We start from the raw sequence: 12969 nt of genomic DNA, 5'->3' as shown, positions 1-12969 counted from the left end.
TACAGGTGAGAAAAATGTCAACAACTGAAAAAAACACAGGTCTGACGGAGAAAGGGGCCTTGAATTTACTTTTATGGGGCCCAAAAATTTGCTTCTGCAGTTTCTGAAACTGAATCAAAGGTGAACCGCTGATAGCCGGGCTTTATTTAAAAAAAGGAGTTGTCAAAACAAGGCAACCTCTTTTAGATGCCATTTTACATCCACCCGATATTCATCATTAGTTTACAAAAAAAAGATGAACTTACATTGCCTGCAACTGGTCTGTAGTAGGCCGCTATGGTAAAGATGGTGATATATATCACATATGTCAAAAAGGTCAAGTAGAAGATACACTTGACGAAACGATCCCACTTGTCTTGTAATAGTCTATTGAGGGGCTCCACTAGCAGCATGTCGTGGCGATTCTGTAGAATATGGATGCACAATTCACGTTATTATCCTAGTATACCGGGGGCTTACCATATAGTAATAGCCTTCATCGCCCATATACTTCTACTTCACATTTTACAGGAAAAACAAAAGAAAAGCTAAACTTGTAAACAACAGTTTTGCAACATTTCACAGTTGAGCCTAAATGCAATTCTGGGTAAGGCTATGTTCACACCAGTGTTATTACAGTCCGTTGTTCTGCTCCGTCAGAGGAGTGGAACAAGGGAATGATAGAAGCAACAGTTCCGTTGCATGAAGGACACCACCGGCAGGGAGGGAACCTATTGACTTTAATGGTTTCCGTCGGCTTTCCATCGAGGTGTCCGTGGTTTTACCAGAGACAATCGCGCCACATGCTGCACTTCTGTCTCTGGTAATCTCAGACAGATTTAATGGAGCCTCCGACGCAGATGTGAACGGGGCCTTACTTTGCAAATACTCAGGCCCCATGCACACAACCATAGAATTTGTCCGTAATTGCGGTCTGCAATTACGGACCAATTCACTTTTATTCACCGCGGACACCCCGTATTTTTGCTTGAAGGTGTCCGGGCCATAGAAATCCTCCGCAAAAGATAGGACATGTCCTATCTTTTGCTTTTTACGGTCCGTGCTCCCATACTTTGTGTGGGAGTACGGGCCGAAAATGCAGGTGGCAGTCTGCTGCTGTCGGCGGACGGCTGTGCCTGCAATCGTGGGCAGTGATTACAGGCACGGGCGTGTGCATGAGGCCACACTTTGTGCTATCGACTCTATCTACAAGTACACATATATAGCTAAGGCCGCATGCACACGACCGTATTTTTCATCCATCCGTAAATACTGTCCATAAATACGGATCCGTAGTTATTTATAGTCATCCGTAAATCATCCGCATACACGGAACGGTGTCCGTAAATACGGTCCGTAGTGCATCCTTAATGCATCCGTATTTAGGGATCCACACAAAAACAGCGAGGAATCTTGGCTAATCTCCCGACGAGTAGTTGAAAAGAGAGGCAGCGCTCCAAACAGATGGTATCAAAAAGATGGATTTATTCTCCCACAAGTGCAATAAACTGCGCAACGTTTCAGCTGCTCTATGCAGCCTTTGTCCAGCCTGCACGTTGCACTGTAAAGGATCTGCCAGGCACAACTTCTGTGTATACTCCCATAGGCAATCAGTCTGCACCTGAGTCTGTGTCTCTGAGACTGACTCCATCTTCCACCACTCAGGATGGCAGGCTTAGGAGTGGGAGAGCCTATAGCAGCCTGGCCAGACGGAGCTAGCTCCCGCCCTCTGTCTATTTATACCTGCCTTTCCTGTTCCTCCTTTGCTTGTGATTCTTCTCGTGTGGTTTCCTGGCCCAGCTACAGCTTCTGACTATTTGATCCTGCTCCATACTGACCCTGGCTTACTGACTACTCTCCTGCTCTGCGTTTGGTACCTCGTGCACTCCTGGTTTTGACTCGGCTCGTTCACCATTCTTGTTGCTCACGGTGTTGCCGTGGACAACTGCCCCTTTCTCTTTGCTTTGTGTTCCCTTGTCTGTTTGTCTCGTGCACTTACTGAGCGTAGGGACCGCTGCCAAGTTGTACCCCGTCGCCTAGGGCGGGTCGTTGCAAGTAGGCAGGGACAGAGTGGCGGGTAGATTAGGGCTCACTTGTCCGTTTCCCTACCCCCGTCATTACATGCACAGTTTATTTCACTTATGGGAGAATAAATCCATCTTTTTGATACAATCTGTTTAGAGTGCTGTCTCTCTTTTCAACTACTCGTCTGGCTATTGTGGGATCAGATCTCTGCAGGTCGGCACCCATTTGGCCCTGGCGGCTTGTCTTGTTCTGCAGTGCTGCACATATCTTCTACTTTTGTCTAATCTCCTGGCGTCGCGTAGCAACGCTTCCGTAATTACGGATGGCTACAGATGCACATCCATAGCCGTCTGTAATTACGGAAGCGCCTATAGGCTTCTATGGGGAGTGCGTGCCGTAATTACGGACAAAAATAGGACATGTTCTGTCATTTCTACGGCACGGATACCCATCTGTAAAAATATGGAAAGGTGTCCATAGCCCATAGAAATGAATGGTTCCGTAATTACGGTCTATAATTATGGATGAAAAATACGGTCGTGTACATGGGGCCAAACTCTTACTCTACTCAGTTTGTCTGCACACTATGTGTTTTCCTAACAGCAGCTTGTGCCGAAATTAGCTTTTTCCTATATTCATGCATTATTTTTTTAATGTAATTATATAACTTACACAGTGATTTATTTTTACCCCCAAACCACATAGAAAATAAAAATGTTATGGCTGCTGAAAGGCAGAGAGGCAAATCAGAAAAAAAATAAGGTGGTCATTATGGCCTTTTCAGGCCTGGTCATTAAGGGGTTAAACAATACCTTTTTGGTGTGAATAATAAGATGAGACCTCCAGTGATCAGCGGTAATCTGTGGGGGAACCTGGTAGCAATTGTGCAATCCCTTTGCAGCACCACCACTGGGGAAATGAGGCATTACACAGTTCGAATTTAAATCAAAGGGCTACCTGAAGGCCCCCTAACAGTGAAAACCACTGTTCTACCAGAATGCCGACCACAGCTCCCCAATAAGGAAAGACAAAGTGTAATGACCGAGCAGCTGCTCACATGCCACTTCCTCCGCAGGCAAGGAGGCCATTTATCCGGCAAGTGTGGCTTATAGAATGAGTAATTTTGCAGAAAGTCGGCTCTGCCAGGAAGCTCTCCCCTTAGGGTGAGTTCACACAGAGTTTTTTGCAGGAGGAAAATCTGTCTCAAAATTCCGATTGGAACTTTGAGGCAGATTTTCCTCTGCCTGCACGCCGCGTATGTCGCCCACGGCCATTGAGCACCACGGGCATAAAACGCAGCGAAATACACTTTCTTTGCCTCCCATTGATGTCAAAGGGAGGTCAGAGGCGTAAACGCCCGAAGATAGGGCATGTCTATTTTTTTTCCCACAAGGCGTTTTTTCCGCTCGCGGGAAAAAAACGCCTCCGCCTCCCATTGAAATCACTGGGAGGCATTTTTGGCAGTTTTTTGGCGCGTTTTCCGACGCGGTTTCCGCGTCAAAAAACTTGTAAAAAAAACTCTGTGTGAACTGGCCCTTATTTTACAAGGCTCCTGGACACTTCAGGAGTAGCAATGTATGATCCATGCTAAATTCTGGATTGTTCGACTTTTGAAATTTAGGGTTTGCTTAACTCTGCACAAAAATGGAGAATTACTCACCGGTGTCTCACTACTGTAAGCAATGATCTCTAGCACTGAGTTGTTGTCTGTCGTGTCTACACCAGATAGATCATAAAGAGAAGAATGGACAGGCCCATATGCCCATTCAGTGAATTTTCTAGAAAGATGCCTACACTCTGGATTCTTTATTTCTCTCCTGAGAATATAAGCAAAAACCTGAAAGCACATAAATATTAGTTACTATATGGCCATAAAATATTGTGTGGATAAAATGTACTGTTGAATCAATTTTTTTGAAAAAATACAAATATAATATATATAATAATATTTGCATTAAAAGGGGTTTTCCCACAATTGACATTTATTACCTAAATGCCTCATCACTGGGACCACCAACTATCACAGTCCCAAGCCCCTGTGGTTGTGCGGTGAGGAGGATTTTGAATGAAGCAGAAGTCAATTACGCACCCTGCTACCCCATTCATTGTCTATGGGACTGACGAAAACAGTGCAGCTTGTCCACCACTCCATTCAAACTCTTTCTCGCTCAGGAGTAATCGGTAGGGGTCTCGGTGTTGGAGCCCCCTCAGCAATCAGAAATGTATCACCTTTCCTGTGCATAGGGGATATATTTCAATTGTGGGAAAACTCCTTTAATGGTTTTTAAAATAGGGTAAGGGTACGGGCTATTCTATTTTCCAACATTGCAACCTAATCAAAGGCACACAATCTGCTGGTCTATGAATGTCTAGTGGTTATATGCCACTAATAATGATCATGGTATCACTCTTGCCTGTTTCAATACAAATAATGTACTATGGCTCTGTTGTCTGCTCTCTGATGAGGGAAATGTGGGGCTGTAGGTACTAAATGGCCACCATAATCCCCAATTTATCTGAGCAATGTATGATCCGCTCTGGGCACTGATATGCACAATGTGGAAACTGTTTTTCTCTGTGTGGGCAAAGTATGGCAAACTCTGGACACTATGTGGAGTCTATTTCAGTACAGGATAGAATTGTGTGGACACTGTTTACCTATGTGTGCACAATATACAGTAGTATTATGTTGGCACACATAGGTTTTGTGTGGGCAAAGTATGACACTCTGTGGGCATTATTTAGGTTTAGATCCAACTAAAAACACCATTAAAACTTAACACACATTGACACTTGCATTTTTTTAAAGAGGGAAAAACACCTATGGAGGTCTATTAGACAAAAAAGACATTACATGATGCAAAAAACACCAAAGCCAGGCTTACTGCGATTTAAAATAATGCCTCCTATAAAAACGCTATGTTTGTAGGGCGTTTTATATTTCTTCATTGACTTCAAGCTAATATCTATCTGCAGATTTTTTTGCCACTAAAAATACTGCAAAAAATAACAAGATTATTTATAATAAAACTTGGTGTTTTTCCTAAAAACGCTTTGTGTGAATTTACCCTTATAGTATTTTTATTTTATTTCACATAACCCTCAGTTCTTACCTGTCCTTTTTTTTGTCACTTACCCCAATTTTCCCTGTTTTGGCTGCCAAGGTCAGGGGAGTTAGACCTTTCTTATTTGTAATATCTTCTAGTCTCAAGGATGGTTTAATTTGTGCACCCAACACCAAAATTTCTCCATACATTTTGGTTACAAACTTTGTATTTTCTACTGTATTGTCCGCAATGTCAACCAAGGCATGAAGCACTGTGTTTCCAAAAGAGTCCCTGGCAGCAATATTGGCTGTAGAGTACTGGTTCTGCAGGAGATACTGGACAATTTCTATTTGATTGGTGCAAGCTGCCAGGGACAAGGGCAGTTCCCCTAATAATAACAACAAAAGAAATGGCAAAGGTGGTTGTTATTATTGGGGCATAATAAATAGTAATAAAACTGATAAACTAAACTGCATCATAAAATCTCGTTTTACCTAAGTTAATTTACAGACATTGCAGGTCATAGAAACTAGAGCGGGTAATATCTAGGTCTGTATGGATGAACAATCATGTGCCATCTTGTGGGCAGGTAATGCTGACAGGTGGAAACTTTGGCACGAGGAACAACTAGCAATTAATCTAGATCAACTCTAAAGAAATGGAAATAAAAAAGTTGGTCTTATGAACCATAATAAAACATTTCTCAAGGTTTTTGAAAATGTTTGAAATAAGCTGTACCGTATATGTGTTAAAATAACAAAACCTGTCAAGTCTATTTATTTATACAATTGTCCAGCATAATCGTGGGCACACGCGAAACGGCCGTAGGCTTGAGCTCCACATCCACACTGCTTTTACTTGTCTTGCCGCAACAATAAATGAATAATTCAACTGAATAGGGAGTGCCGTGGATTTTCTCTACCGATACTATTTATTCATACCACCGCAGCGATGATATTCCAACCTTACTGATGACTGGTGCCGTCGATGTGGGAGTGGCGGGAAATTTTGGAAAGTAATTTTTTTGTTTTTTAACGCATTCCAAATTTGTTATAAATGAATGACAGATAATTAACATATAATGGTGCCTTTTCAGAAATGTTGTCTTTTCATATTCTGTAATATCCATTGGGGCAATCTACATTTGTAACATAGCACAGTATAAATACAGTTAAATGACTTTAAGGCTGTCGTATTTTACTGCAACCGTTGCGTGACCTCAATGTTTCCCCATAGGGAGAAAGTTGCTGTTCACATGGTAGGAATTTTTGATATTGTAATGTTATTTTCCCCCCTCAAAGGAAAACATTGAGGTGGAACGATCGTGGTAACACATGATTTTTACCTAAAGCCACCGTGGATCCCCATTCTTATTATCATGAAAAAAAAATGATCATGAAAAAAACAACATTCTTCTCTGCCCATTTACATTTTCAGTGTACGTTTTAATGGAAACTCCAATTCCACCTCCTGTAGTTTATTCAGATATTTAATCTTCCATCACATAAATATAACGCTAAGTTCCGACTTCTTCTGGTTTCTTGTTATTAGAGTGCAGTGCATTATGCAAGCTTAGATGACAGTAGAGACTATACTTAAAGGCACACATACAATTCCAATACTTTACAGGATTGCTGCTTTTAAGTGATGTATTTGTTATGCCCACGGCCGCTGACCGCCGGCATCCCCCTTTTACCGGCAGCCGCGACCGCAGCTCTGTGCATCCCCGCCAGCGTCTCCCTTCCCAGGGACGCCGGCGCTCTCTGCCTCCTTCTCCCCCAGACTCTGCCCGTAGGGTGCGTGTGTGTGCTAGTGCTAGTTATGAAAGGGCCAGCGCGCACACCAGTAAAAATGGTCCCCAACTTATCCTTGCACACCCTGTTACCTATTAGTATCCTGTATCCAGAATCTGTTAACTGTCGGTATCCCATGCCCTCTGGGTGCCTCCAGAAATCCAGCACCAGCGTGCTTCTAGCAATCCGACACCACCATGTTTCCAGCAATCTGGCACCAGCATGCTTCCAGCAATCCGGCACAAGCATGCTTCCAGAAATCCGCCACAAGGCTTCTTCTGGATGTAAAACTGGACTTCTCTTCTGCGTATCATCCACAATACAATGGCCAAGTTAAACTAATTAATCATGTGCTCGAAAACTATCTCTGCCATTTCATATCAGCTCAACATGCAACTGGGTACATCTCCTTCCGTGGGCTAAATTCTCATATAATAATCATACAAGTGAATCAACTGCTACTTCTCGGTTTTCCATAGTTTACAGGAAACATTCTCGTGTGCCTCTCCCTGTGCCTGCTACCTCCAACATTCCTGTGGCCAATGTTTCCTACGGATGCTTTCTCCAGATCTGGCAACAGACCAAGTCAGCGATCTTGCAGGCGGTGGCGTGGAAGAAGAAATATGCTGACAAGAAGAGAAGGCCACCTCCTTATTTCTCCCCCGGAGCTAAAGTCTGGTTGTCATCTAAGAATATTCGCTTAAAGATTCCTTCCTACAAATTTTCTCCTAGATTTCTCGGTCCCTTTGAAGTCCTACGACAGATCAATCCTGTGTCCTACAAACTACGTCTGCCGCCTATCATCAAAATTTCCCAACTCCTTCCATGTACCTCTCCTGAAACCAGTAGTTCACAACCGGTACAGAAAGTCATCTAACTCTGTAACTGCTCCCATCGGTTCTCCAGATGTCTTCGAGGTCAAGGAGATTCTGGATTACAAGAAAGTAGGAGGGAAGGGTTGGAAGGGTTTAGGCCCTGAGGAGAGGTCTTGGGAACCTGAAGAGAATATTGATGCCCCAGCGCTCATCAAGAAGTTCCTCCTACGCCCTGGACCTAAGAGGAGGGGGCATAAGGGGAGATACTGTTATGCCCACTGGCCACTGGCCGCCAGCATTCCCGTCTTACCTGCAACCGTGAATGTGCTTTCACGCCGGCGACTCCCTTCCGAGGAACACTGGCGCACTCTGCGCTCTGCCTCCTTCTCCCCCAGACTGTGTCGTAGGGTGCTAGGGCCAGCACGTGCACCAATAAAAATGTCTCCAACCTATACTTGCACACCCTGGCCCTTATAAGTGACCCTGCCCCTTTCCCCAGTGCCTGAGCAAAGTTGGACAAACCTAGTGATATGATGCGAAGGTTCCGTACCCTGTATCCCGGGTCTGTTATCTATTGGTATCCTGTATACCGAGACTGTTACCTATTGGTATCCTGTATCCCGAGTCTGTTACCTATAGGTATCCTGTATCCAGTCTGTTAACTGTCGGTATCCTATGCCATCTGGGTGCTTCCAGCAATTCGGTGCCAGCGTGCTTCCAGCAAATCCGGCACCAGCGGGCTTCCAGCAATCCGGCACCAGCGTGCTTCCAGCAATCCAGCACCAGCGTGCCTCCAGCAATCCGGCACCAGGCTGCTTCCAGTAATCCAGCTCCTGTCTACTACGACCAAGGTACCATCTGCCTGTCTCTGCCTAGCTTCTGTTTGGCCAGCAGCTACTCCTCCGGGACCACCTCAAGAGGTAGTAACCTGGCAGTCTGCCCGCAGTGAAGACCAGATCCCTGCTTAGACAACGCCCTTAGGGGTGGCCCTACGGCAATCCGGCGGAGTAGCCCAGTGGGATCACAAACCTGCTGGTCGTTACAGTATTACTATGATCAACTCCATCTTCTTACCAAAATAGAAGCCGGCTCTTCCTTTGGCTTTCCTGAAGAATTCACCATCTGCTCTTGCATGAACATCTGCTCCATGTTGTACCAAAAGCTCTACAAGATTCATGTTTCTTCTTTCAATGGCAATATGCAGGGCAGTCTGACCTGGAGGAAACACATGAACAAACTATATTTACAAACAACAATATATACAGATAAGAAACATGAAGTCTCCAAATCCACAAGTCAAAGTGCTAAGTTGCCCATACACATACAATAATTATTGGCCAAACAATCGAAAATCCAACATCACTGCCTTTTGCAATCCCTTTTTGTTAGAAAGGTTCCCCTAAACGTAAACTGATACAATGTTGTCCTGCAGCTGGATCCCCAGCAAGTTGTGATCTGTAGGGGAACATGGAAGCAAGTGTTCAAATTATCTACAGTGCTACCACAGGGGAAATAAGGCATTACATGTCCCTTTTTTTTTAAATGAATGATCTATCCATGTAATACACAAACACACTGGGTCCTCTAGAGCAAGAGACGCTCTCTGTAGCCGCTCTTTGCTCTGGTTAGACTTCAACATTTCCAGGGCCCCCGCTTAAAAAAACTAAAAACCTACAGCTATATTACTAGATAAATAACTGATGTGTCATTTAGTGTGATGTTACATGGCCACCATATCTGTTCTAGTGCTATTGGTTGACGGGGTTATGGCTTGTGCCTTGCGAGCAGGGACACGGGGAATTTTTTTTATGTAAATCTTATTGTTAGGTATTATGTCCTTATGGCTAGCTGTTATCTAAAAATCATTCTAGTCCCGGAAAAAAACAAACAGTAGAACTTAGAAATGACGTGACATAATGATATTTTAGAGTGATGTGATATCCTGAAAAACCACTTAAGTTAAAGCTTAACATTTAATTAGAGAAGCAGAAAATTGTTCCCAAGGAAATGGATATGTAAATCTAAAACGAAAATAACTGCATGAATATTATTCTATAAATTCTATCTACAGTATATATTTTAGAGCTTTGCATATATTTTCGCACAGTAAATCATACACAGTTCATAAGCCCTTATTCCCTGTGTTGTTAGATTTGATGCCTCGCCAGAGTGTTTTGTGCATAATCTGCATCGCCTATAATGTACACATAAAATGTAATGCATTTTACTAGAAAGCAGAAAATAAACCCAGAATAACACATATTTTGTATAAGGTAGACTGTACCTCGGTAATAAGTGTCTGTATATGCCGAATTAACAAACTCCTTCAGATTGTCCGTCTTCTGTGCAATGTCCAGCAACAAGGGGATAGTGTTATTTTTGCCATAACTTAAGTTCAACATTGCCTTTAGCAAGCAGGTCTTTCCTGTTTCAGGTTCTGTGAAATAAGAAGCACATTTTCTATGTAAAGTAGGGTATTTTGTGTCAAAAAGACACAAAAAATTAATTATGGGGGATAGGAAAAAATGATTGATTGATTGATTGATTGATTAACCATAAATTAATAAGGACAGAAAGCAACATCTTTTGTTGAAAAGTAATTTTTTTACAAGATTGCCATTCTCAAATTGTCAATAAACCGATTCACTGAGCTACAAGAATTCCAAGGAGCAGATACTTTGAATACACAAAACCGAGCTCAGGACAGTACGGTGGCTGATGGGTGAAGTATTATGCAATAGTATGTTACATAACGACTAAAACTGGTAGATTTCCATTAAAATATATGACACCATCTTTCCCCCAAATACAATCCATATACTTGACTTGCAATAAGAGTAAAATCAAAGTTTTCTCTTGGGCCTTTTGCTGCCATGCATAAAATGTCCTTATAGATGGCTCTAAAACTGGAGCCACAAACTAGGAGTAATTTACAATGATTTATAATTAGTCAGAGGGTGGATATACCAGTAAATAAGCAAGCTTTAACCAAGATCATGATATTATAAAAAGTTTAAATACTGGACGAAATTTTAGACCTGAATGAGAGGGAATAATGGGAATCCAAAAATGATCATACTGATGACAATGTTGAGTATATTAAGACAATGGCTCATTCTCAAAGCAGGAGACTGTGGCATAATTTTTTTTTATTCCAGACCTTGAAACTCTCTATAATTATTTAAAGATGGCTAAAGACAAAAACATCAACATTCTTGACTGCACCATTGCTATTGGGCTATTCAAAATGATTTCAATAAAGCACAAGATCAGCAGCGGGCAGACACTGATTATCTACATGGAGAATTAAAAATGTTCATTAAAAAAAATTCATCCTAAGGGCCCCTTGGTCCCAAAAATTTTCAGTTTAAATAATTGTTTTCTAGGTAGGCAATAATTGATTATTTTTCTAAAATGTTTTGTTAGAATTCTAATCTTAGATGAGGACTATTGAAGACTGTCGGGGGATACCTTTATATTCTTTATTAGTAAGGCGCTTCTGAGTCCGTAATAAATAAACCAGAAGATCATCCAGCTCATCACAGTCTCCATATGCTGCAGCATCAAAGATCCGGGTCCGGTCATACAGCTTAAATGTTCTGTCCCTACAGCTGTTAGTAGACTCTACAGATGAGCTCTGTCTGTGACGTAGAAATAAGTAAAAGATTATAAACTATAGATTGGTTTGTTTGTATGATTTTTTTTACATATCTGTTTATCATGTCCATTTTATATTATCAGGAAAATATGGGAAGACCTTATCACATCCATCTGCACTTAGACATAGTAAAGAAATATAAAGATGAGGTCCCTAACATTAAACTTGCAGTGATGGTCGCGAGCCACATTCCAAAAATAGAGAAACATTTGGCGGAAGTGAAGAAGGTGGTACAAGTGGTATTATATATTTTAAGTGGAATAAAGAAGAAAATATGTATGCTACCATCCAAATTGCCATGGTTCAGAGGTTAGAATATGTCTTCAATATAGTCAATTTTGAAATCTTATTGTAGCCAATGCATATGGTCATAACTCAGGGATTCTATCACGAGCCACATAACTGGAGGTTACGAGCCACATGTGGCTCCCGAGCAAATGGTTGGGGATCACTGATGTAAAGTTATACAGCTCTAGATAACATTATTTAGAGGACAACTCCAGCCAAACCTGAAACAACCGAGGTCATGTTCACAAGGCTCCTTAAAGCCAAGATCTGGAGTCCTCTTGAAGATGAGCACTAATACTCAGGAGCTGCTTTAGCTGCCCCTTTACTTATAGAACAGACATGGAGTGGACCATGGACAACAAAATGATGGCTCAGCTGTCAATTTGTTTTCAAAAATATGTATTGTGAGTCAATGTTTGAACAAAAAGATCCTGATGATTCTGATGATCATCTTGGTTGTCCCATGTCGGTTCTGCAGAAACAGTAAGAGATAAAGTCACAGCTAGACTATACAGAGAGAAGATAAAAGTGCCTATTACTGCTCCTACCTCATAGATTGCATTATATACAGAGCCTAGGACTTTGTATACAATAAAGGATTTGTTGTATTCTGTATACATCAAATTGGTATTGTGTCAAGGTAGCTTAGTCTAAAAACACCCATATCAACTACAGTATATGACCAATTTTATGTTTTGGGTTTTAATTCTCTCTGAGAAAGCAGTTTGTAACTAGGAAAAACTGTAGTTAAAAAAATACAATTAATACATACCGTAATGTCCTCAAAGGTATTTTCTAACATTATAAAAAATAAAAGTTAAAGAAAAAGCATACACACCTTATCAGCTGGTTACACGGGTGTCCTTTTTCGATCTGTACATGAAACTTAACAGTCGGAGACATTGCCTTGCTTTCTACCTGATACACCGAGTCCATAGGAGCCATTTCCCTCTCTGTGTCTCCTTTGCCAAAACGGCGGCCTTTCGTTTTAGGTGAACCAAAAATTGCATACTTGGTATGCTTTAATTTGAAGTGTTGGTGAGTTTCGTGGACCTGTAGATTATTGTCATCACTGTGGGATTCATCTGCAGAAGCGTTTGTGTCCTCAGTGTGGTCTGTTTCTTCGAGATCTGATGAACTTCCCATCTTTTTCATTTTCATTTACCTGTAGAAAAATAAGTACCATGTTGTATTGTACAGATTCCTGTAAAACTAATTTTACAAAACAAATACACTTTGAAACACATATCTGTGAACTATAGAGCCATCAGATAATCTCATGCATATACTATTACTGAAGCTGAAGTGAAAATAATATGCCAGCAGAAGCCTTCATCCAGACATAGACTTTATCCATATACTTT

General features: G+C 41.7%; 1 protein-coding gene across 1 annotated transcript in view; it reads right to left on the bottom strand.

The window, feature by feature from the left end:
- TRPV1 (transient receptor potential cation channel subfamily V member 1) overlaps positions 1-12766 on the bottom strand; it is a 41682-nt gene extending 28916 nt beyond the window's left edge. Inside the window, exons 1-7 of the mRNA XM_075850876.1 lie at positions 12444-12766; positions 11131-11300; positions 9944-10096; positions 8734-8874; positions 5141-5439; positions 3665-3841; positions 246-404 (exon numbers count right to left, since the gene is read on the bottom strand). Coding sequence (XP_075706991.1) covers positions 246-404; positions 3665-3841; positions 5141-5439; positions 8734-8874; positions 9944-10096; positions 11131-11300; positions 12444-12766 — 1422 coding nt within the window. The remainder of the gene's footprint in view (positions 1-245; positions 405-3664; positions 3842-5140; positions 5440-8733; positions 8875-9943; positions 10097-11130; positions 11301-12443) is intronic.
- Between the last annotated feature and the right edge of the window lie 203 nt (positions 12767-12969).

Source organism: Rhinoderma darwinii, chromosome 2, assembly GCF_050947455.1.
Source record: "Rhinoderma darwinii isolate aRhiDar2 chromosome 2, aRhiDar2.hap1, whole genome shotgun sequence".
Lineage (NCBI taxonomy): Eukaryota > Metazoa > Chordata > Amphibia > Anura > Rhinodermatidae > Rhinoderma > Rhinoderma darwinii.
This window is presented reverse-complemented; position numbering and strand designations above follow the sequence as displayed.